Raw genomic sequence first — 26,501 nt, 5'->3', positions numbered from 1 at the left:
TTAGGAGCGCTGTGCCAGCTGCCGTGCTCAGGGCATCTGCTTTCTGCCAAGAGCCTTTGCTGGATCCCTCATCACTCTGCTCTGTCTGTGGTGGTCTGGCCCGCGGCCCCTCCTCAAGCACAAGGCCTGGCAGCACCGTCTCACTGTCCGTCTGCCCGCTCATGCCGGCCCATCGCAGGCACTTGGTGGATGCTGAGTGGACCCAGTCCCCCTTTCCAGGTGTGAGCAAAGCAGCCTCAGTGCAGGAAGGTCTTGCCAAAGTCATGTGGGACACAGTGGTAGCTTGTCTCAAGTCCCCAACAAACTCGGGCTCTCTCTAGTATGACAGTGATTGCCACATTTACTGAGCGAGCTCTGTGCAGCAGGCCCTGCACTAAATATTTCCCTGCATTCAAGCACTTAGCTATAAGCACACGGTCAGCAGTAACGATGGCCACCAATGGTGTTTTCCTTCTTTCTTATTCATCGTAAAATCCCAGAAGGTACTTTTATTTATTCTTCTACATGTTCCATTTCCTCCAAACTGGGACTGGAGTTACTAGCTTGCTAATTGGAATGTTACAAAGAAAGACAAGTACAATTCCAGTTTGGTAGGAAGGAAAAAAAAAACCCAAAAAACAAAAAGACTCTCCAGTCTAGTACCTTCGAGTACAGCTCATTAAAACTCATTTTATTCCAGGCCTGACGCCCATGAGGAGCCAGACAGCACATGCCTCAGTCTCCTTTCCCACGCCTTCCTGCTGCCTGTCTCTGCCGTCTAGTTGTGCGAGTGTGAGCGTGTGTGAACGTGCATGTATGAGCATGAGAGCGCGTGAGCGTGCGTGTATGAGCATGAGAGCGTGTGAGCGTGTGTGTGAACGTGCGTGTGAGCGTGTGCGTGTGTGAGCGTGTGTATGCGAGCATGTGTGCGAGAGTGTGTGAGCGTGCGTGTGTGTGAGCATGTGTCAGTTCCCTCACACAGAGGAGGGCTTTGTGACCTGGCATGGGGGCACTCGGGGTGGCTGAGGTTGCAGCTGGGATGGACATGGCACCCTTGATGCAGATGCGGGGCCTGCACATCCTGGGCTGGTCCTGATCGGACAAGTTTAGGGGAGCAGCCCTGCCTTCCAACAGGGGCTGCACCCACCGGCTTTTCCCATCAGGGAAAATGGCCAAAAGCAGCTCTTTAGAGAGAGCTTAACCTACTCCCCAGATCACGTAGATTTGGCTTTGTGAAGGACATGAATGACTTGCTTCCAGGGACAAGCCTATTTTAGCTCAATCTTCACCATTTCTTCTCAGCAGCCACACGTGGTTTACTGGCTGTGAAACTAGATTTACAACTGTTCTGCAACCAGAAAGGACTTGTGCAGTCTAATTCCAGCAAGACGGAAGGTAGCTGATGCAGCTGCCTGCTCCTTTCCATCATGTGTGGAGCCATGGTGGGTGGTGATGTGCAGACTGGCGAGCTGTGGGGACACCAGGAGGGAAGTAGACTCCCAGGGGCACCGGGGGAGGGGGGGCCCAGGCCACCTAAGGTGGCAGGCACCTGCATCCATATGGTCTGCCAGTGCAGGTGCCCTAAGGCTACGGTGAGGCCTAAGGAGAGGAAGCAGTATTTAAAAAGTGAAGATAGTGACGTTTTCAATGCTTTATAATACGTGCCACTGTGCATTATAGCATATCATGCAGATTTATCCAGGGCTAAAACATATGAATACATTTCATTGTTAAGAAGTTAAATTGATATTTATTTCACTGTAATAAAAATGTTATTCAAGATAATTAAACGGCTGATTAAAGAACTCATTGTTAGCCCATACACATAATTTAATTAACAGGATACCCCCTTATTATTAAGACCACACACTGTTGCAATACCCTGTATGCTCACTAGATGGCAAGAGAGTGCATAGGCTTGGACTGGCTTTAATTGCAACATTTTTTTACTCCTTTTTTTAACTCAGGAAAATGAAAGCTTAAGCTGAACTTTCAAATTAAATCACGTCCATTGTAAAAGTATTTTTGAAATGCAATAATATGTTCTGTACTGAGTCCCAGCAATACAGGAGGAAGACTCCCATTTGGAGCCTGGTGGTGGTGGTACTACTACAGGGCAACAAAGAAAAGCCCACTCCATCGTTTTCTATTAATGTGTCTTAAAATGCAAATAAAAGCCTGCCAGGGGAATAGGGAACTTTCCTCCCCGGGGAGTTTTAGCCCCATGATTAGTGAAACACCAGTCCTGTGAATTTATAATTGGTTCTTCATGTCTTTGCATAAGAATGTTCCAGCAAGCTGGTGACTTTTAGGTGAAGCCGATAGTACTCTCAGCGGGTGGAGGCCTACTGTGGACCGCCCAGACTGCCAGGTGGGGTGTCAGGGCTGGCCACAGGCAGCACTGGGAGAATGGCCTATTTTGGGGGGTAGAGGGGTCAGGCCGGGTGCTTCGGGGTCACCTGGTTGCTGGCCCAGCCTTGGGTGGTGAAGAGGCCACCTCCCGCCTTCCAGCACGGAGGCCCAGGGCAGGGGAGCGGGAGGGCCTACTTTTCACTCCCACTCGGAGGTGGGCAAGCCCTGCTGCAGAAGCCAGAGGGGGCTGGAGAAGGGAAGGGGGGCGGGTGGGAGGAGGGTGAGGACCAGAACAAAGTGACCGTGCGGGCACCTGACCTCAGTGGGAATATCTCAGGGGTGGCTACGGAAGAAAAACGTGCTCCGAGCAAAACCACAGAACTTAAAAACCGTAATTTCCTTTATCCAGTGTGCTGAAGGAGAGGAGAGAGCTGTGTGAATGTCAGAGCTGGGAGGAATTTCAGAGATCTCAGATCTATGCCCTTATTTTTAAGGAGGACGCGGAGGCTTTTGCAGCAGTGCGAGGCTGCGTCACGGTTGCTTGCTACAGAGGACGAACAGGATGCCCCGAGTCTCCTTGTGCGTCCAGCCCGACGCAGCTGCAGAAACCCAAAGGCAGGGGCCCTGCGCTGGGCACTAGGGCTGCACTAAAGCCGGGGTGTGTGCTGCACACCTTCCTGACGGAATGCCTGAGCTGCTGACGGTTGTGAATCTACACCCACACCCAGCCTGCTCGGAGCAGTGCCCCGGGCCACAGTCACCTCTGGGGATGCTGCAGGGTCCGTGCATCAAGCAGGGCTGCCACTTCAGGGTTCATGACAGAGCCTGTGAGCACAGTTCTCCACCTGGTAAACTGTCTGCTCTGCCTTGCTGAAAATCAAACTCAGGAATGACCTTGGCCACATGAAAGCCGCATGGGTGTGGGAGGAGTTACGATCGCTGTCTTAGAACAGCCCAGGAGGTGTTATGAGCACTGCTCAGGGGCTTCTGCTGCTAGCTGATTCCTGCAGCAGCTCTCAGTATGCACAGCTGGCTGCAGGGCCACTAGCTCCACACAGGGCACCCTGACGCCCAGTGTGGGAGGTAAGCCAGGCGTGGGGTGCATTCCAAACAAAGAGAGGAGCCAAAAAACACCGTTGCACAGGCTAGCGAGAGCCAGGAGACACAGAAAAACAAATGACAGCCTCAGTTCAGCTCCCTGATTTCTAAGCTGTTTCCTGGGGGCTGAGAGCTCTGGGGTGAGTCCTAAGAAGGTCTTGTGGGGAAGCTTGTCTTCAGGTGTTGTGAGCATCAATCACAAAATCAAAACCAAGAGGCGAAAAAAACACCCTCCATGAAGACAGGGAGAACAAAGGACACCTTCTGGGGATGGAATTCAGCGAAAAATGGGGGAAAATGAACAATGCTTTAAATTAAATCATTTAGACCCACGTCTCAATAATGAAATCTGATCATGTAAATTGTACATTCTGTTGAAATTTCTCGCAGTAGAAATGAAAGTAAATATAGCCCCGTAATGTGTCACTGGGCTCCCTGTGAAGCCAGTACTTAGCTGGCTTCTCTGCATGGCTACACCGGCCTGTCCCTGCCAGCATCTATTATACCACCGGCTCCCTCACAGCTCCCACTGACATACCCTCTTCCAGATCCCATGGCGGCCCTGCTCGGCCACCCACGTACCTTCATCAGGAGCAGACAGTTTGCCATGGAGTACATCACCCGGCCCAGACGTGACCTCCACAGCCGGACAGAGGCTGCAAGGTAAGAGCAGCCTGTGAGTGCACAAACACATGTGAGGTAAGAGCAGCCTGTGAGTGCACAAATACATGTGAGGCTCTTTCTAGCCATCCATTATTGGGTCCTGTGAATTCTAATTTAACTTTAAAAGATCCCTCTTGCTAACACCACTGGATTTCAGCCTGGAATGCTCAATATGCTGCAGGCTGCGCTGAGGCAGAAAATACGGCACTCGCTTTGGGACCAGAGGTGTCTTTGGGAAGAGACCCTCAGCATCAAGAGAACCAGGAGGGCGGCTGCTCAGCATCAGCCCAGACACGAAGCCGAACGGTCTGACCGGAAGCCCCGTTTCCAAAGCCAGAACCCTGAGAAAAGGAGCAAAGCTGCCAAAAATGACGACATTGTCTGTAGCTCGACAAGGCCAGGAGGGCCACTGGCCAGGGTGGCTGCCAGCCTCTCACAGTTGACCTATGGGAGGCCACCCGGAGGGCCCTACCCGTGCCCAGCCACAAGGCCTCCCCTGCCTCCCGGCCATGGGCTGCTGCAGATGACAGTTCCCCCAAGGAGTGCCACACCCTGGTCCAGAACTCAAGTGGCTGGCACATTTCGCTGGGGACTTGGCACTCCCCTGCAGCCAGCTTCCTTCCCTAGCACCTGCTGCCACACGGTGGCTGACCGCGATCCTGAGCCTGGCCCGTCCTTCCCTGCTCTGCCTTGCACATTCGTTAGTTAGCAGCCATCCCTCCACTGATTTCAAACCTTCAGGGCCCATCTCTTCTAGAAGTTTCCAAACTGGCTTTGTGGACTTGCTGGGGTCTGCAAAGGCCCCTGGGAACTGCCCTGGGGGAGGGCGGGCTGACCAATGGCACCTGTTTATTACTGGGTTGGCCAGGGGGAAGGCGCAGGTTGAGGACTGAGCTCATCTGAAATGAGTATGTTATCGACAGGCAAGCTGAGGTCCAGAGAGGACAGGGACGTTTCCATCTGACCCCCTGTCCAGTGCTCCTTGCGCCTGTACTGTGCCCACTTCCTCTAACAAAAGTCCACACCCCAAGTGTGAAGTGCCAAGATGCCACCCTGGACAGCACCAGTCCCTGGGAGCACTTCCAGCCTCCCTCATTGCTGGGCACTGGGAGCCGCGTGTCCCCGGCCGCCTCTGAGGCTGTGATTTAGGAGGCTGAAGCTGACCTTCCTCCCACAGCTGGCACCAACTGTCCACAGTGAGACAACAATCACCTAGAAACGATGTGTATTCAGTGTGCTTCAGGAGAACACACAGAAACTTAATTGCTAGAATTAAAAACTTAACTCTCCTTGCCTTTCAGCAATTAAAAACACATGAGCTGCTTATATTCCCCTTGTACCATTATTTTTGTGAAAAGAAATTCTGAATATCTTCTCTTAATGAAGGTAAAATATGGATTATCTCAATGAATTGCATATTTATTCTGATGATCTTTGCAGTTTCCTTTCCTGCTCTAAATCCTCCCCTACCCTCCTTACAAATGCTCATGGTGTAACCTTTTGTTAGATTTCCAGGATCAGCCTTCTGCTCTCTGATAACTACATGCTCATTCCCACCAAAGCGGGAGCCCCACAAGGGGTAACATGACTGGGTGCCAAGAATGCTGGATGGGACATCCAGGAGCAGATGGCAACGTCTCTCCTTCAGACCTTGTCACTCTACTTTCAATTAAATTACTGAAAAGAGAGCGCACAAGTGCACACACAAGCACACACCACACCCACACCACATGCCACAACATGCACATTCAACGTCCACCCACCACACACACACCTCACACATGTTCAGCTCACACCAGCCAGCAGCTCCCCAGAAACCCCAGCACACCTGCAGAAACAGAGACCACTCGGTCTCGACTTGGGCTGCACACCGAGTAGGACAGAAGCTATGGGAAGGAGGAGATGACCAGGCAACCAGGCCTGTGGGGAGATGCTGCCACAAGCAGTGAGGGAGTGAGGCTCAGCGGGGCTGCCCGGGAGGGAGCACTCAGGCCGGGTTTCCAAGCATGATCGGAAGCTCACTCCTGGCTAACGCACTCCCCAAGACGCAGCCGGCATGGCCTCACTGTGCGGATCGGCTCATGTCATGGCCTCACTGTGCGGATCGGCTGTCAACCCACCCAGTACCCCAGGGGTTTTCCACTGCTTCAGGGAAACCGCCCAGCCCCCTCAGCCTGCCCCCAGGCTCTGGGCAGCGCCCATCTTCCACTCCTGCTCCTTCTGAACCACCCTCCCGAGCCTCTGTCCCTGACGCGGAGTCCTCTCTGGGCCCCTTCAGCTGGGCTGGGCTCCTTCCTCACACCCACTCAGACCACCACTCGGGGTGCCAGGTTCCGGGCCGTGTGCTTTTGTGGTGAAGGCGAGTCTTCTCCCCGTGTGCAGGGTTCGGGTCTGAGGCTGCACGGTGCACCCACAGCATCACCCAGTGATGTGCCTGGCTTCCCCAAGAAAGGAGTGAGTGGCAAATGCATGAATGGATGTGTGCAGTGCTGACCACGAAAAGGAAAGGAGAACGAGAGGAGGCGAGAGGCTTTGGACTCGGTCTCTCAGTGACGTCCGAGAAGCATCTAATCAGCAGAGGCCGGCCCACCCACCTTGTCTGCCCTCCTGAGTCACGCCGCTCATGGCCCCATCTTCTGCGAAGCCTTGCTCCAAATTGGCCAGGATCTGCAATCATTCCAAATGAGAAGGACAAAATCATGGGAACCAATTTTTGTCTGAGACTTTGTTATAATATATTCTCAGTACAGCAAATTTCTCTGGATGAAAACAATTTGTCAAGGGATGTTCACACATATTTTTAAAAAATATTAAAACATTTGATATTTTATTTTAAATTGCAACTTCATTTTAGATTCAGGCGGTACGTGTGCAGGTTACCTGGGCATACTGGGTGATGCTGAGGTTGGGGGTGTGACTGAAGCCATCACCCAGGGAGTCAGTGTGGGGCCCACCAGATTGCTTTTCAGCCCTTCCTCCCATCCCACCCTCCCCCGACTGGCAGTCCCTGGTGTCTATGTTTTGCTTCTGTAGGTCCACGTGAATTCAATGTTTAGCTCCTACTTATAAGTGAAAACATTCACTATTTGGTTTTCTGTTTCTGTGTTAATTCACTTAAGATAATGGCCTCCAGCTGCATCCACATTGCTACAAAGGACATGATTTGGTTCTTTTTTTATGACTGCGTAGTATTCCACGGTGTATGGGCACCATCTTTTCCTTACCCAGTTCACCCACAGGGACACAGTGTAAACATCCCCAGTCCCTATGGCTGGCGTGACAATGAACAGGCAGGGACTCTGCTCCCAGCTGATGGTGAAAGTGGTGTTTATGATGTTCTTGAAGTATCTGCAGACATCATACATAGGGAATATGTTTTTTAAGAAAAGCATCAACCCTGTAATCCCAACACTTTTGGGATTGAGTGATGGCTCAAACCTGTAATCCCAACACTTTGGGAGGCCGAGGCAGGCGGATCACTTGAGACCAGCTTGGGCAACATGGCAAAACCCCACCTCTACAAAAATACAAAAAATTAGCTGGGCACGGTGGTGTGCACCTGTGGTTCCAGCTACCTGGGAGGCTGAGGTGGGAGGATCACTTGAGCCTGGGAGGTCAAGGCTTCAAGGCCGCAGTGACCAGTGATTGCACCACTGCACTCCAGCCTGGGTGACAGAGTGAGACCCTGTCTTTAAAAAAAAGCATCGAGTATGTCACATGAGAGTGGTGATGACCTTCTGTGAAAATGTCAGTCTCATTCCCACAGGGCACTGTGCTAGTGGCCTTTTTAATGTACCAAATACGTTTTGTGCAACAGGTCACTTTCCACAGTTTTTATTGCTTGGTTTGTAACTTTTGGGCACTTCTTTTGTGTTTTGTTTTCTCTGAAAGCAAAGCTGCTGTTGCTGCTGTGATCTGGGTAGAGAATTTAGATCATGTTGCCAGTTAACACTCCCCACATGACCCGCCCCAGGAGGTGAGGATTTCTGTTTGTCGGACTCCCTGGTCTACACATGCTGAGGACGAAAGCGGCCTCTCCTCACCTGCAGGGGCCATTACTTAACACAAACTGGAGAACAGCTTGCTGTCAACACAAAGAATTTTTCCTCTTAACCGTTATCTTGGGCTACCTCGATGACTCAGAGGACAACGTGGGGTTCAAAATGGTAATCTTGAAAAGACTCTAGCCAGTTTAAACTAGGTAAAACGGCATTCTTCAGGGAATCTGTCTTCTAAGGGATGATCATAAGAACAGAAACTGACAAAAAGGAAAGGCTTGGTGTTCCTATGAAATTAACTTCCCTCACCCCTTGTACACAGTTGGTGGGAATGCAAATCACTGCAACCACTACGGAGAACAGTTCGAGGTTTCTACAAAAAACCAAAAAATAGAGCTACCATACAACCCAGCAATGCACGCCTAGATACACACCCAAAGAAAATAAAGGAAATCAGTCTATCAGAGATCTCTGCACAGCCGTGCGCGCTGCAGCACTGTCCACAACAGCCAAGACATGGAAGCAGCCTAAGTGTCCATCAGCAGACGAGGGGAGAAAGGACTTGCTACGTATACACAATGGAGTACGATTCGGCCATAAAAAAGAATGGGATCCTGTCATTTGCAACAGCATGGATGGAACTGGAGGTCACTGTGTAAGTGACATATGCCAGGTACAAAAAGACAAACATTGTATGTTCTTACTTATCTGTGGGAGCTAAACATTAAACAGCTGAACTCATGGAGATGGAGAGCAGGAGGATGGTTACCAGAGGCTGGGAACAGTAGTGGGGGATGGAGTGGGGATGGTAACGGGTACAAAAAAAATTAGAATGAATAAAACCTAGTATTTGCTAGTACAAGGGTGACTATAGTGCACATTAAAAAAATAACTGAGGGAGTATAATTGGTTTGGTGCAACACAAAGGATCAATGCTTGAGGGGTTGGATACTCCATTTACCCGATGTGATTATTACGCATTGCCTGCCTATATCAAAATATCTCCTATAACCCATAAACACCTACTATGTATCCACAAAAATTAAAATTTACTAAAAAAAGGACACTGACTTCCCTCAGGCTAGTGTAGAGGGAACACAGGAGCGGCACACCCATCACAGAGGCAAAGCCACTGCTCGAGCCAGACTTGGCAGCGCCCTGGTCAGTGGAGCCTTGAACACGCCCACTGGTGGTCCCCGGGGTGTGATGTACCAGGTCAGTGGACTCCTGCGCTTGTTCTGTGCCTCCCCACACTGTGGGGGCTCTACGGGCCTGGGTGAACTCTCCACGTGGTGGGGCTTTACGGGCCTGGGCAAACCCTCCACGCGGTGAGGTCTCTGTGGGCCTGGGCAATCTCTCCATGCCATGGGTGATCTCTCTACATGCTGAGTGGAGAAGAAAACTCTGCAGAAACACCCCAGGACTCTGTAGTAAGCGTGCAAGGCCTGAGAGAAGACCTGCACCACAGGGCCATGGTGGTCTCAGCACAAGCTACGCTGGGGCCAACGCCCCCTGTCATGGCTAATGAGGGGAGAAGGGGGAATGAGGTCTTTCAGAAGGGCAGCAGGAAGAGAAAGGTCTAGAAAGAAGGAAAAAGAGTTTCCCAGCCCAGTGATGCATAAATGCAGGCAGAAACAGAAGCTCCATTGTAGTAGAGGCATCAAAAGCAGAGCACGTGAGTGAAGGGCGCTCCACCTGCAGCAGCTGCTTCAGCCCAGACCCACCTACCCAGTTGGGAAGGCGCAGGGGTAGGAGATGGAGACATCAGGCAGGCTACACCCCTCCAGACCCACCCACCCAGCTGGGAAGGCGCAGGGGTAGGAGACAGAGACACCAGGCAGGCTACACCCCTCCAGACCCATCTACCCAGCTGGGAGGGCACACGGGTAGGACACGGAGACACCAGGCAGGCTACACCCCTCCCTCTGCAAAAAGCACCCTTCTGGCTGGGGCAGAGGGACGCACAGAACGATGCCAAGTGCCTGCAGGGATCTGGGTCACTGAGGTGCTTCAGCCCGAGAAAGGGACAGCTGGAGATGGCACCTATTGTTGACATGAGCATAGGCACATCAGACACGACCCTCTGACCCTCGGTGACTATTGTTTCATTTGTAGGGTGTGTCATTTAATGTCAATTAATAGGTCCCAGTGTGATGCAGAAGAGCATCCATGAGTGAACAGAACAGAAACAGCAGTTCACAGTTGGTAGCTTTTATTGCTGTCTATCTAGAGACAGTTGTCTGGCTTTATAAAGTAACAGTACATTGATTTACAAAAGGTTATTTCTATAAAGGAAAGTGACAGACACGTTCCCAATCCAAAGCCTGAATTACTTAGGAAATGCAGTTATTGCAAAAAAAAGCCCGACAGTGTGTCGTCTGCAAATGTGGTGCGGCTGGAATTTCCTCCTTGGTTCCTTTTGCCCCAGACGAAAGGACCAGACTCCAGGGTCTATGTGAGAGACCAATCGGCAGTCCTGTGTTTGTGTCCCAGGAGAATAAAGGCCCAGCACGCCACATCCGGTTCGTGTGAGAAGAGGCTGTGAGGAGTAGGGGCATGATTTGAAGCACTTGTGCCGAATCACTGCACCCACACCTTCCCTGCTGGAAGCCACTGAGGGCCCAGGCGAGGGCGTAGGAGGTAGAGGACAGAGATGAGGCAACAGTGCAGGTGCTTCAGGAAGATGCACAGGGCAGTAAGCGACCAACTGCGGGGGCAGGACTGTGGAGGGGAGAGTGACCACAGGGGCCAAGGGGCAGAAAGGGCCGGGTGTTGGAGGCACCTTTCTGCACATTCCCTGGGAGCTGCTTCCGGCGGGTTGAAGCTGGGTCAGGAGCTCAGTGGAGCTGTCTGGTCAGGCGCCGGCAGTGTGGGCGGTGCTTAGCGCCTGCTGGGAAGTACCAGGGACGATGTAGTTTACAGATGGGGGCGCAGGATGGTTTTTAAGCACAAACAGTATTCTGTTTGATTTCACAAAAATAAGCCTGTGGAGGAGGCAGCATCATGCCCATTTGCAGGGGCCCTTCACGCTTTCCACACACAGAGCAAAGTGCTGCAGTGACGAGAACAGGGATGTTCGGTGCCAGAAGGCGTGGGTTCAAGTTCAGGCTGACTTTCAGTGTACCTTCTCTGAATTCCTATTTCCTTAGCTTCCAATTTTTTCACATGCCTGTTTTACAAATCACAGAACTCCAATGAGAATGTGCTCGAAGCATTTTGTAAGCTTTAAAAATGCTGAATGGATATTAATTACAAATAAAAGGAGAAGCAACCAGAAACTAAACAATCCCACTGCCTTGGATTTTCCCTGTGGTTTCTCTTTCACCATCATCCCTGTACTAAACTGTGAAAGGTTTCGATATGTGGGATTGGGGAGCAATGAAATTAATGCTGCACTGACTATTAAATATTAAGTGGGTCTTTGAACATCCGGGAGCTTCCACAGCTCCGAGGTTTGGCTGCTGGGCAGTTTCAAGGTGCCTGGCAGTTGAAGGGAAGTCCTCCCGGAGCCCATGGGCCTCCCAGTACGAGCCGCATGCTGGCAGGGTGAAGTGCAGTTCACAAACACCAGGACGGCCTGGGGTGGAGGCAGGTGAGCCTGTCCTGCAGGGCCAGGAGAGGCCTGTGCATCCTGAAGTGGAACAGACCCAGTTGACTGGCCACAGTGTGGTAGTTTAGACGCGGCCATGCATTCCTGAGCACTCCTCAAAAGGCAGCCTCATTCCCATCCCTGGCGTGTGGGTTGGACTTAGTGACTTGTCCAACAAACAGAACCAGGTGGAGGGGACAGGGAGACCTCTGAGACCCGGCCTGCAAGGCGCTGTGGCTTCCTCCTCCTCCCTCCCTCTCTGCAGGGAGCCAGCTGCTATGCTGTGAGATGCACGAGAAGCCCCACAGAAAGAACCATGAGGCCAGGAACCAGCCTCTCACCCGTAGCAGCAGAACTCGGCAGGTGTATGACGGAGCCTCCAGGAGCCCAGTTCTCCAGTCCCAGCTGAGCCCTCAGGTGAGACAGCGCAGTCAGTATCCTAACTGCAACCTCAGGACAGACCTGAGCCAGTGCGACCCAGAAGCTATGCTGGACTCAAGACCCACAGAAATAGTGAGGTTATACATCCCTGTGGTAAATTTTAGCCCGTAGAGTTGCAGATAATCTGTTAGGCAGCAACTGATGGCTAACACACAGGTCAGTCGACGTCACCCCGCACCTTTAACTGAAGTCTTTGCTGGGGAATAGTGCATTGAGGCCATTCTACTGAAACACGCTGGAGGTTTAGCTTTAATTTGAAAATTCTAGGCTGGACATGGTGGCTCACGCTTATAGTCAGTCGTAGCACTTTGGGAAGCTGAGGTGGGAGAACTGCTTGAGTCCAGGAGTTCAAGACCAGCCTGAGCAACACAGTGAGACCCTATCTCTACAAAAAGTTTAAAAATTAGCCAGTCATGGTGGTGCACGCCTGTAGTCCCAGCTACTCAGGAGGGCAAGGCAGAAGAATTGCTTGAACCAGGGAGGTCAAGGCTGCAGTGAGCCATGTTCATGCCACTGTACTCCAGTCTGGGTGACAGAACAAGACCCCCTGTCTCAAAAAAAAAAAAAAAAAAAAGAAAATTCTGAACGGGGTTCTTCATTGGGTATCTTAGCATGAGCTCATCTCTGAAAGCAACTGTAATCATGAGAAGATGCTGCTTGGAAATGCATGGAAGAGGAGTTTGGAGAAAATAACACATCGAACAGCTGTGCGGCTGAAGAGACGATTCCAGACTCGGACTGTTCTGTGCAGTGTGGAGGGGCTGCTGCCAGCCCCACCATGGGGGGTACTGCACTGGGCATGTCGTGGCCGGTCCAGGGATGAACAGGCTTCAGGCTAACAAGGTGGGGAGCCATCAACACCTGCCCACGGTACGGGAGGGAAGACCAATGATTCAAAATGAAAAACCTGCTTGTGTTTTGTCCCAAGAATGAAGAAAATTATATGCCTCGAATGAATATCCCAGCTGCTTGACTCCATATATAACCACCACCACTTGATCTCAAGCAATATTTAAAAAGGCAATCTGTAACCTATTCATATTTAAAGAGACCCAAATCTGTGTTCTCATCCTATGCAGTTATCCAGGAGGTGGTGAAGCAGGTTTTCTGGCTGGGTCACGGACACCTTCAGTGTGGAAAGTGCTGTCTGCAGGGGCCTTGAGGAAGGAGCCTTTGTGCCTGTCCCTTTGGCGGCTGTCACGGGTCGTGGGTGAGCGCGGGATAGGTTTAGGGAACTGGCTTTATTCCCAAGGCATCTAGTGTACCAACTACTGGGAGGCCGACACTAAGCCAAGGACCCGAGAACGTACTAAGTGGACCCTTCTGAGTGGAGACTCAAGGTTGGAGCAGGTCTGTTCCGGAGAGACTTCGACTCTGGGAAGTCCTGCGACCTTCCAGTCCCACCACAGCTTCCTAGGGGACCTCTTCAAAGTGAAAGAGGTTTCTTGGAGCTGCTCCAAAGCTCTCAAAGAATCATGAAACACCGACCACGTGCCAGGCACCATGCGGGGTCACTTACGTGTGCCCCCTTGCCACCCCGGGGGATCAGCAATGTTCCTCACTTGCACAAAGGAGGCCAAGGCAGACACAGGCTGGACAACTGGTCATGCGGCCGGCACTTCAGAGTGGACCTGGAAGCTTCCAGACTGTCAGCCTGACTCCAAAGCCACTCTCACAACCACTGCTTTTGGGACAGTGTCCTCTGGGCCCCTCACACCTTGAAAATGCACTTTCTTCTTGCTATTCAGATCACAGATTGACAGCATATATAGTGCCAAGAAAAGCAAGGCAAAGAATGCACAATTTAAGAATAGTCTTACATCAAAGGCCTCTTCTCTGGGCTATCATGCTCGCTTCAGGACTGGGTCACTGGCAAGTGCTATGACCTTCGAGTTCACATTTGGTGCATCTGGTTTTGAATCGCATTGCCATGGCTAGGGGGCAGGGCTGGGCATTCCTAAGTCCATGTCCCGGGACTGGCCACGATGAACTCTAGAGGTTTCTGAGGGTGTGAATTTCCACTGCCAGCTGGGTCAAGACATTCCTCTGGAAAGCCCTGATGCCCAGCGCTGCTCCACTCCCTCTGTTTCCCCTGCTTGCACATTCTGAGCACACACGGGGTTCCAGGAGCATGGGCTTCCATGGAAAAGAGCAGGGACATGGCCTCGCTGGATGGCCATCCTCACTCGGCATTTCCTTTCTTCTCCCTACCTGCCAATCATTCCCATCTCATCTGATTTAGCCATAATCAATTTGTTCTCTGTGGGAGCAGCAGAAAAGCAGGGCAACCAGGCCTTCTGGTCAGGCACGGTGATGGCAGCAACTGGCCACTGTCAGTGTGCGGGTGGCCAGACCCTGAGAGCTGGCCCTGACAGTGCTAGATGCCAGCCACGCCTGTTCTCGTTTATGTTTCTAACTTTGCTTACAAATAAGACAGCAAAACCGAAGATGTCCATCTGTCAAAAACCCCTTTTAGAAAAGATACTAACTCTTCCTACAAACAAAGCTCTCACTACCATATTAGCAACTATCAATAGAGAAGCAAAAGCTACATCGACATTGTTGAATACGTTTCTTTTCCAGAGTGCACGAAAATGTACCTTATCCTCTGCCTCCTCCAGCTGGGAGTCAGTCTGTAAAGAAGCACTTCTATGAACCTGGAACTCTCAGCCAAGCTGAGCTGGAGAATCTGGAGGCTGAGGAACTGCAGGGAAGGATGGAGCTGAACTCAAGACTGTGCGGGCGGATGCAGGTCAGTGACGAATGCAACTACAGTCGAACTGTACATCATTCCGTATGGATTATGTCTACTTATGCAAATGGCTTGTAGAAATGTGTTTCCTTGGCTCTTTCCCAAATGGTCTGTGAAGCTCTCTCGAGTCTTGACCAAGAGGGAGACAGCCTGCAGGGCGCGTGGGAGGAGCAGGGTCAGAGGACAGCGGCACTGATTTTTCCAAGCCACGGTAGCATGGGAAGATTATTTTAAATCGTGGTATATTTTCTTCTTCACTGATGCAATCACATTTGCACCAAACATTTACTAATTCACTCAGTGGCTCAAAGACAACAGATAAAACGAAGTACCCTGAACTCATTTATAAAGATCCTAAATGATGTCCTACTAAAACTGGGCACCATATAAAAATTCTCAACACTGTTCTAATCTGAAACACACATGCTGAACACAGACTCGAATCAGTCTTTGGTGAATCTTCAACACAGGAGAAGTCGGCCCCTGAGAATCCGTGGGGGTTTAGCTTCCCGCTCCGTTCGCTCCCTTACCAGGAGCCTCGGCCCAGAGCGTGCTCCCGGCACCCCTCCGCCCTAGCGGAACCGGCCGTTCTCTGGGCTTCCTTTATTTTCGCTCCTGCTCCATGGTCTTCATTCTTTCAACAGCAAAAGGTCTTATGACATGATAAAATGAATACACGCGTTGAGTGAGACGTGGATAAGAAAAGAGGAATTAAACGGCCTTTCATCACATCGTTTATGCCACAAACACACTGGGGCATTCTTCCTCCAATAAGTATCACTGATTTCATCACGGTCACATTGTAATTATAGTTCTGGCTTTGAAATGAACGTGATGTCACGAGCACTTCCCCACATGAGGCCACGCACACTCGACAGCCGGCACCCCGACCAGCCTCTTCCTTTGCTACTTCGGCAGCTACTGCGTCTCAAACCACTCGACTCTCGTGAGCGGCAGCCCGCAGGTGACTGGGGTGGGTCTGTTCTGGCCTCTTCTCTGAGAGCTGAATGTCAAGCTCCAACCTGCATGAGGCCTGGTCTGAGTGACTGGAGGCAGGCACTGCGCTGCCTGTCACTCAAGCGGCTCTGGAGCCCTCCCGCACCTCACTCTGCTGTCACCAAGGGCGGCTTCTTTTCCTGTGGGAAATCATGCTGGGAACTGAACCTGAGAAGACTTGACTTCTGCTGGAGTGGCAATTATCAGACAGCAGGGCTCAGCACACATCTGTACAAATGGCAGCACGTTCATTTTCTGAGCAACCTGAATGCTCTGCGCTGACTTGATCACTATGGGATGAAAACCTTCCGCCATCCTTGCTTGGTTCTTGCGCTACTGTTTACCCCCTTCTGAAGCATTTGATTCTACAGTCATTCCTGACCTCCAGCCTCGAAAACCTACTTTGAAGATCAACAACAGATGCCATGCAAGCAGTGAAAACAAATGGGACAGAGTTCTTTGGGGAATGTGAACCAAATACCTGCTTTCTTTCTAGAAACAACTATCTCGTTTTGTAGAACGTCCTTGAATTAAGCATCTCAGATCAGCATCAAGGCTCTGGGCCAGTCAACAGCCACCGACTGCAGCCCCAGCACTGGCCTCCGCCTGCTCAAGCTCCCCCAGAAGACCTGAGAGGAGGGGTCATCCAGGACTCCAGGGCTCGGCCTGGGTACTGCCCGCTCAGGACGTGGTAACTGGAAATTCTCATGCAGAATGGCGGTGGTGGCTTCCCCACGCAGCTTCCCTTAGCAGCCTGAGGTGGAGCTGAAGACGAGGGCAAGAGGTGCAGACCAAGGAGGGTAAGCTGCGGGAGGAGGAGCTAATGGAAAATGGCACCAAAGGAAATAATGTTTAACATTCTAGACTCATTTCTTTTCACTCTGCTTGACTCTCCTCACCCACTGGAAGAGTTCACAGTTCCCTGAACCTACTGAGAACAATTTTTGGCAGGAGCAAGTGCGGTCGGGATTGCTAAAATTTCTGGAACTGTTCAAGTGATGCTTAACAACAAACTTTAAAGCCCCTGCTTTACAAGACATCAGAGAAAAGTCTGTATTTGGAGGAAAAAACCCCAATCCTGATGGTCTCATTCACAGAGAACCACAGATGGTCAAGGGTGAGGCTTCTGGAGCTGTGTGGTGGGGCTCAGCCAGGCTCTCTCACTGCCTCACTGCAGTTGTCTGGTGGATACTTCACCTCCCTAAGGCCACTTTCCTCATCTGGGAACCGAGGATAGTGAAATCACCTGCAGCTGCTGTGGGCATTAGTAGGTAATCAACATAATACATTCAGCACACATCCATGCAGCATTAACACGGGACAGCACCTCAGTGCTGGGACACGCAGTGCGTGTCCCAAGCAGAGCTGTGTGTGTGTACGTGTGGTTTGGGGCAGGTGTGGTGAATGCTTTAAGCAATGCTGCAAAGAGCAGTCCACACCGGGAGAGGTCTCACTAACATATCCTAAGTTTAAGACTTCCTGAGGATTTCCTGGAGTTGCGAAGGTCTGGGAAAATCAGAACAGTCATGCTGGAGAACCCTGGAGAGTCTCTGGGCTGACCTCTCTCTTTATTCACCAGTGGAGAGCAGAGAGGATCAAAGGCCACACCAAGCTGTTCACTTTAATCCACCAAATCAACACTGGCAGAACAGTGGTGGGCTGGCTTTTAGTATTTTCAGAGTTTTGCACTATGGTAGAGTTTGGACATTCATCCCCTCCAACTCTCATGTTGAAATGTGAGCCCCAGCGTTGGAGGTGGGGCCTGGTGGGAGGTGTCTGTGTCCTGGGGGTGGAACCCTCATGGGTGGCTTGGTACCCTCCCTATGGCAATGAATGAGTTCTGGCTCCATTAGTTACCTTGGGATCTGATTGTTAAAAAAAACTCTGGTGCCTCCCTCCTCCTCCCCCTCTTCACTTGTCACTTTCTTTCTCACTGTGTGACATACTTGCTTCCCCTTTGCTTTCTACTAGGATTAAAAGCTTCCTGGCCGGGCGCAGTGGCTCATGCCTGTAATCACAGCACTTTGGGAGGCCGAGGCAGGTGGATCACTTGAGGTCAGGAATTTGAGGCCAGCCTGGCCAACATGGTTAAGCCCTGTCTCTACTAAAAATACAAAAATTAGCCAGGTGTGGTGGTGGGTGCCTGTAATCCTAGCTACTCAGGATGTGAGGCAAGAGAACTGCTTGAACCTGGGAGGTGGAGGTTGCAGTAAGCCAATAGCGTCACTGCACTCCAGCCTGGGTGACAGAACGAGACTCTGTTTCAAAAAAAAAAAAAGCTTCCTGAGGCCTCACCAGAAGCAGATGCTGAGATGCTGCTGACACTGTGCTTCTTGTACAGCCTGCAGAACTGTAAGCCAAAATAAATCTTTTCTTTATAAATGACTCACCCTCGGGTATTCCTTTATGGCAATGCCAAATGGACTAATACACACTTCTTGAGTAAAGAAATTCTAGCATGAACACAAACTGTCCCTGTTTAAATTCTGGATGATCATGATGTATTGGTGATGGCTGCAAACCTAAAAGGAACAGGTGAAACAAGCATCATCTACCAAACTGTAAACTCACTGAGGGCAAGGCTGTGTTCTGTTCAGTCCCCAGCTGCCAGCGTGCAGTACTCAGTAGGTGCTGAACGGATATTTGCTGCATGAACAAATGAACAAGCTTCAGTTCAACACTGAACCAGTCACAGAAAGGTTAAGAATGCCCACATGCTGCCACGAGCCCCTAAAGTGCAAGGAAGTGAGCGAGGAAGTTGGCGACGGTGCTGCTTCTCCTGCCAAAGGTGGCGGAGAGGCAAGGCTGACTGCATGGTCCCGCCCTGGGTCTTTCTCTCGTGGTTCAGGCATCCACCAGCTGTGCCACAGCGCAGCTCTCTCTCTCAAGAGGGTGTCAAATTTTAAGTCAGCACATAAAGGAACACATAGTAATTACATATTGAAATTAGCCATGAAAATCCTTTAAGGTGAAGACCAACACACATCTTTTCATAAATCCAACTGCTTGTTTTTCTTCCAGGATTAGAACAAATTGCGATTTCCTCAATTAAGTACCACAAGGAATGCTGGCTTATATTTGGATCATGCCATAGGAAAATATACGTATCTTTAAACCTGAGAGATGCCTGAAGTGTGGTGATGTATTCACACGCTGAGAGGCAGGTGGAACTGCAGACTAGCGGAGGGAACGAGAAGCATGAGTGGCTCTCTCACTGACGGTGGCCCCAAACCCAGTCAGCCTGACAGATATGTTCCTAGGATGTGACTGCACTGATCCTTCTGGTTTCTCCCCAACCCCTCAATGCGCAGCTGTCAACTGCTGTTGCCTGGAAGCCCCCGCAAGAGTCTCAGGAGGGTCCAGCCAGCAGAGCACAGGCTCGAGCCCATCTCCAGGCATCAGTCAGGGGGAAGCACAGGGAGTCTTCTGAGCAGATGTCAGTTGACCTCGGACAGCACTGTCCTTCCTTGGAGCAGAAATGCTGGTGCAGGGTGAAGAGAGGACTCTCGGTCCTTCTCCCTTCAAACGGGACACATTACAGTGACGGAGGCAGGCGAGTGATGAAGAAGAGCATGGACTCTAGAGCCAGACGACTTGGGTTCAACTCATGTGATCCTAAGTTGGCTAACCTCTCCATGCCTCAGTCTCCCCATCTGTAAACTGGGATAATAACATCTCCTTCATAGGGTTGTGATAAGGATTAAATGAGTTAATGTTGGAACTCAGAGCAGTGGCTGGCTCATAATGAATGCGACAAAGGAGTCTGTCAGGTGGAGTGGGTGCAGGTGCCTGGAGCAGCGGTGTGGGAAGCTCCTGCTCTCTGTTCCACTGTCCCTGCTGCTTCACAGCTAGTGCTAAGTGGCTCCCCTGATCGCTACACTGTAGTGTGCAGTTTTTTTTTTTTTCTTTTTTGAGACAAAGTCTTGCTCTGTTGCCTAGACTGGAGTGCAGTGGCTTGATCTCGGCTTACTGCAACCTCGGCCTCCTGGGTTTAAGCGATTCTCATGCCTCAGCCTCCCGAGTAGCTGGGATTACAGGCATGAGCCCCTGCATCCAGCCTGTAGTATGCATCTAAGAAGCATAATACTGAAATAGGAAATACTTTAGGACCAGGAAAGCTGACTTGCAAAACTGCTTCAATTAACTTGGCTTTTCCATCCACAATCACCCTACGGCCCAGGATTTTCTTTCTCAATACTAGAAAGATTTCCTACAACGTGACATGGAGGATAATGAAAAATTCGTGTACAGTTTAGAAAGTCACTGATTTAGAATTTCCCAATTTCAAGTTATGTGCTTCCAATTTCTGTAAATAAAATTAAACCCCGTTTTAAGATTCAAGAAAAGTTTTGAAATGTAAAACAGTTGGTAACATGATTCTCCATCAACAATTTCTAAACTATATATATAGTATAGAAAGCAAACAGTCTTTCTTTTTATCTTTTAAGTTATGGTATTAAAAAAGCGGAAGTGGGTGCAAAGCCCAGGGCAATGAGCTGTCTAGAAAGGCCTGATTTTCTCCACAGACAAGGAGGGCCCTTCCTTCCTCGCTAGGAACACTGACAACACCACGGTTTTGGAACTCCACAAAAATTCCATCACAACAGCTGGGAAGTGAAAAGGGGAATTCGACAAGAAGAATCTTAGTTTTTCCAAAAATTATACTATACTGCTGCTCCTAATAACTGCTTGTTGTTGTAGTTTTCAAAGTACTTCCGCATACTTTATGTCATTGAACCTACACAGGACCACTGTGACATGGGTAGAAAGGCAGGATCATTCCTAATCGGAGGTGAATAATCTATAACAGCCTGTAGACAGCAAAGTCTCTGAGTCCCACATTTCTTCCCAATGTCAGTTAGTGTAATAATGTGCCGCTTTGGCTTTGGTGGCTCCCACATTATCTGTGACTTCACAACCAAGAATGAGTCCAAAAACACTCTGACTCTGCCTTTGCAGTCAGGATCATGAGTGACAGTTGCCATAATGCAGTACCACTTACTTTGATTTGAAAGCTTAAACCATGATTGCTTTCAGTACTGCTCCAGCACCACCTCTGTCTGCACAAGGCAGGTGCGTGTGAGCACTTGTGGGACACAGGAGTGCTCTGGCACACTGACCTTGAAGTTGTAGCCGGCAGCCTTGGCAAGAAAGATGTCTCTGCCTTTTGGCTTCTCATAGTACCAGGCAATAAGAATTGCAGGACTTAAGCTCTGCTAGAAACTCTTACCATCCCTAAAAAATATTTCAGCAAGAGCCATGACTACCAGTCCACACAAACTGAGTCACCTAGCCTTCTGAAGGCAGAAGCAGCGATGGTGCACAGGGCAGGATGGGCAGGGAACACCACAGGCACGTCTTGTGGGGAGGGCGTGGAGGGCGTGTTCTCCCCGTGGCGGGGAAAAATGACAGCGCCACCTACCTTGCTGCAGACGGTCTTCACCCTGTGCAGTCTATCCAGCGACTCCTGTGGGTTCCCCAGGTACTGCTGAAGCTCCGCGTGCAAGATGCGCATCGAGAAGGGAACCATGGAGCCTGGAATCCAATCAGTGCTGAGTGAGTTTGTTTGCCATAACTGAGCACGCAATCATACTTGGCACACTTGAAGGAGGCATCGCAGATGTCCCAGCAGAAGTGATGACAGATCCCTTTATTTCTTGTGAAGTATTTAACGGTGTCAGCTATAAAATACATGCTGGTTTTCTCTGTGGAGCTCTATCTATGTATGTCTAGACAATTATCAGAGGAGACAGGTGGATGACACCACGATTTCCATAGCTACATGGCAATCATTTAGAAACGATCCCAAAATGAATGAAACAGTAGAGACCACCAACCCCTCCTCCAATAAAAGAAAAACCTGAATGTTCAGATATTCTTTAATATTTCCTTAGTTTAGCAAGCTCAAATGAAGGTTGCTTAGGTTGGGTTCCCCAGAAGGAGACCCTGAAGGGAGAAGCTGTAAGCCAGCCAGTGGTTCTGGCCAGTGGGGAGGAGGGGAAACTGAGCACAGGTGCATCTCAGGCCTGGGCCCTGGGAATAGGCCTCCCACTGGATTCCACGTGGCCCTGGAGCCTGCGCTCTGCCTCTGAGCTGTCCCAACAGGAGGCAAGGGAGCTGGACTTGAAAAATCTATCACCCAGAGCTGCCTGGTTACAAGTGTGCTAAGAGGAAGAAGCCCAAGAGAAACCACCTTTATATCGTATCACATGTGGCTGCATCATCTCTCAGGGTAAGGTAAACTTATTGTTAATATTGTGTTCTCTTCTAATAGGATTTGGAATTTGATCTGTAGTATGTATACTAAGTAGATAACAATCATCAAAAAATCAAATAGCATGCATTGATTATAAATGAGATAAAGAACAGAGAAATGCCAGCAGAGGGCAATCACATGTATTCAGCAAAGTGCTTTTCAAAATAGGCCTAAGTGATGAATATTCGGATCTGGAATATAGTCTGAAAGATGGTGAGGAAACACGCGTGTGACTTCTGCAAGCCACTTAACATCTCTGTGCCTCAATGCATCCATCTGTCTATTCATTAACCATTACTGAGAATGGGCCATGACCACACTGAAATGAGCTTTATGGTTATGGTCTTTAATAAGAAAGGTCCAAAAAGAAGACAGTGAAAATTAAGGAACACTATGGAAAATAGTTTTACTATGATGATAAGCTGAAGAAAAGAAAGATAACAATTATTGAAATTAAAATGTTTAAACTTTCTTTTTTGATGCCACTAAATAATTTCTGTATCTCAAGAGAATGTCTGGCTGAGCTTAAGTTACAACCTGAGTCACTTCGGTTTCCCAGAAATAAACATTTCTAGACCATCAGCATAATGACACAGGGGACCGGCCTGCAATGCAAGTCATATGTAAGTCATGTCACTGTGGAACCGGCCCAGCCTGGTAAGTTATATGTAAGCTGTGTCACTTCCATCCTTCTGTCTCAAGTAGAGAAGGGGCCAGAATCACTCCTATGTGGTTGATCACTTACCTCAAGGGAGAGAATATCTCAAGAACCCTTCAAGCTCTAGAAGGTAAGCACAGAATCAAACCCCTACTGGAAGTTCTCAAACCCAACTTGGGACTAGCTGTTAATACTCCGATCTCAATTTACAGACTAGCTGTTAATACTCCAATCTGGAATACAGTTTGGTAGATGGTGAGAACACAGGCTGGGTGACTCCTGCCACTTCACCTGAGAAGGTGGCAGAAAGTTAGCTGCCCCTTGCCCTGACAACTGCCCATGGACATGGGGGTGCTTCTGGATGTAAAAGCACATGTGAAAATATTTTGAACGAAGTGAAAATAAAAATACAACATCAAAATTTGTGGGATGCAGCAAAAGCAGTGCTGAGAGGAAGCTTTTTAGCATTAAATGCATATACTGGAAAAGAAAGATCTGAAACCAGCTTCCACCTTTGAAAACTAGAAGGAAAGAAAGAGCAATATAAGCCTAAAGTAAGCAGTAGAGAAGAAAATAATAAAATAAAATATAATAATAAAAATTAGAGCAGAAATCAGCGAAACTGAAAACAGGAAATCAATAGACAAAATCAACCAAACCAAAAACATATTCTTTGACAAGACCAATAAAACTCTGACAAGACCAATAAGCCTCTCCCCAGGCTAGTCAAAAAAAGAGAAGACATAAACAACTAGTACTAGAAGTGAAGGATTATTACTGTGGATCCTACGGACAGTAAAAGAATAACAAAGGAATATTACGAACAGCTCTATGTCCACACATTTGGTAACTTAGATAGAAAAGAAAACCTTTCCAAAAAAGCAAGCCCCGGACCCAGATGGTTTCACTGTGAATCCCACCAAACATTTACGGAAGAAATGATATCAGTTCTCTACAATCTCTTCCGGAAAACAGAAGCAGAGGAACACTTTCTAACTTATTATATGAGGCTGGAATTACCCTGATACCAAAACCAGACAAAGACGTTACACGAAAAAAAAATATAGACCAATATGTCTCATGAACATAAATGCAAAAATCTTCAACAAAATTAGCAAACTGAATCGAAGAGAACTGAAGTCAACAAAAAATTAGCAACCAAATCCAACAATGTATAAAAAGAATTATAAACCATGACCAGACAGAATTTATTCCAGGTATGCAAGGGTGATCTAACATTCCAAAATCAGTTAACATAATCTACTACATCAAACAGGCTAAAAAATAAAAATCTTATCCATAGATGTAGAAAAGCATTTAACAAAATCCAGCACCAGCTCATGATAAAAACTCTCAGCAAACTAGGAATAGAGGGAAACTTCCTCAACTTAATAAAGGACATTATAAAACAACTGCAGCTAACAACATACTTGAGAGTGAGAAACTCAGTGATTTCCCCCTAAGATCATGAATAAAGCAACAATGTTCCCTCTCATCTCTTCTACTGAACATTGTACTGGAAGTTCGAGCTAATGCAATGACAAGAAAAGAAAACCAAAGGTACACAGACTGGGAAGAAGGAAATAAAACTATTTGCTTGCAATGACATAATTATGAAGAAAAATCTCAAAGAACAAAAAAACTTCTAAACTGGTAAGTGTTTAAAGGTCAAAGGATACAAGATCAATATGCAAAAGTCAACTGGCTTCCTAGATACTACCAATAAATGATGGGAATTTGAAATTAAAAACACACTATCATTTCCCATATAAATAAGTGAAATACCCTAGGTATAAAATGGACAAAATAAGCACAAGAGCTGTAGGAAGAAAACTACAAAACTCTGATGAAAAAATTCACAGAGCTGAAAAAATCAAGAGATATTCCACATTCATGGACAGGAAGACAATACTGCTAAAACAACAGTTCTTTACAACTTGACCTACAGATTCGATGCAGCCCCAATAAAAATCCCAGCAAATTATTTCATGGTTATCAATGAAATGATTCTGAAGTTAATATGGAGAAGGAAAACACTCAGAATATCCAACACAATATTAAAGAGAGCAAATCTGGAGGGCTGACACTACCCACCTTAAGAGCTACTCTAAAGCTACTGTAGAAAAGACTGGGTGACTGTGTAGTCCTAGAAAAAGACAAATAGATCAGTGGCCCAGAGCAGAAAGACAACAAATTGGTCTTCACAAATATAGTCAGTTTGATCTCTGACAAAGGAATAAAGGAAATACAATGGAGAAAGAACAGGTTTTTCCAAAAATGGTGCTGGGACAACTGGACGTCCACATAAAAAAAATGAATCTAGACACAGATCTTACATCTTACACAAAAATTAACTCCAATAACAGATCTACACGTAAAGTGCAAAAACTATAAAACTTTTAGAACAGAACACAGATGAAAATCTAGGTGACCTGGGTTTGCTGATAATCTTTTAGATACAACACCGAAAACATAATCCATGAAAAGAAAAAAATCAGTAAGCTGGACTTCATTAAAATTAAAAACGTATGCTCTGTAAAACGTAGTATTAAAGTAATGAAGAGACAAGTCACAGATAGGAAGAAAATATTTGTAAAACACCTATCTAATAAAGAACTTGTATCCAACGTATACAAAGAATTCTTAAAAATCAACAACAGGCCAGGTATGGTGGCTGATGCCTGTGATCCCAGCAGGTGGGGGAGGCTGAAGCAAACTGATTGCTTTTTTTGGTTTCTACAAAAAACACAAAAGCTAGCTAGGTGTGGTGTGTGCCTATAGTCCCAGCTACTCCGTTGGTTGAGGTTGGAAGACTGCTTAAGCCCAGGGACTCGAGACTGCAGTGAGCCGTAACTGCACAGCTGGACTCCAGCCTGGGCGACAGAGTGAGACTCTGTCTCCAAAACACAGATGATAAGAAAACAAATAACCCAACTAATAAATGGGCAACAGATCTGAACAGACACCTCACCAATAAAGATTTATCAATGACAAGCATATAAGATGCTCATCATCATATGTCATTAGGGAACTGCAAATTAAAACAATGAGATGACACTATACACCTATCAGAATAGTGAAAAATCCAAAAAATGACAATACCAAAGGCTGGTTGAGGATGTGAATCAACAGGAACTCTCATTCATTGATCTTAGGAAAGCAAAATAGTATGAAAGCCTAGGAAGATGCTTGGCAGATATTTACAAAGCTAAGAATACTTTTATCATGAGATCCAGCAATCACAGTCCTAGGGAGTTACCCAAGGATTGGAAAACTTGTGTCTACACAAAACCCTGCAAAAGAATGTTTATAGCAGCTTTATTCGTAATTGTCAAAAACCAGAAGCAACCAAGTTCTATTCTTCAACAGAGGAATGGATAAATAAGCTGTGGTATATACACACAGCGGAATATTATTCAGAGATAAGAAACGTACAGGCCGGGTGCGGTGGCTCAAGCCTGTAATCCCAGCACTTTGGGAGGCCGAGACGGGCGGATCGCAAGGTCAGGAGATCGAGACCATCCTGGCTAACACGGTGAAACCCCGTCTCTACTAAAAAATACAAAAAACTAGCCGGCCGAGGTGGCGGGCGCCTGTAGTCCCAGCTACTCAAGAGGCTGAGGCAGGAGAATGGCGTAAACCTGGGAGGCGGAGCTTGCAGTGAGCTGAGATCTGGCCACTGCACCCCAGCCTGGGCGACAGAGCGAGACTCCGTCTCG

At 48.4% G+C, this 26,501-nt stretch overlaps 1 protein-coding gene across 1 annotated transcript in view; it reads right to left on the bottom strand.

The window, feature by feature from the left end:
• The window catches only part of TRAPPC12 (trafficking protein particle complex subunit 12), a 100,787-nt gene that overhangs the window by 11,910 nt on the left and 62,376 nt on the right, over positions 1 to 26,501 (bottom strand). The window contains 3 exon segments of the mRNA XM_017860308.1: positions 4,012 to 4,085; positions 6,687 to 6,759; positions 21,291 to 21,403. Of these exon segments, the coding sequence (XP_017715797.1) occupies positions 4,012 to 4,085; positions 6,687 to 6,759; positions 21,291 to 21,403 (260 nt within the window).

The sequence above is a fragment of the Rhinopithecus bieti genome, unplaced genomic scaffold (genome assembly GCF_001698545.2).
Source record: "Rhinopithecus bieti isolate Rb0 unplaced genomic scaffold, ASM169854v2 scaffold_51905, whole genome shotgun sequence".
NCBI classification, from domain to species: Eukaryota; Metazoa; Chordata; class Mammalia; order Primates; family Cercopithecidae; genus Rhinopithecus; species Rhinopithecus bieti.
This window is presented reverse-complemented; position numbering and strand designations above follow the sequence as displayed.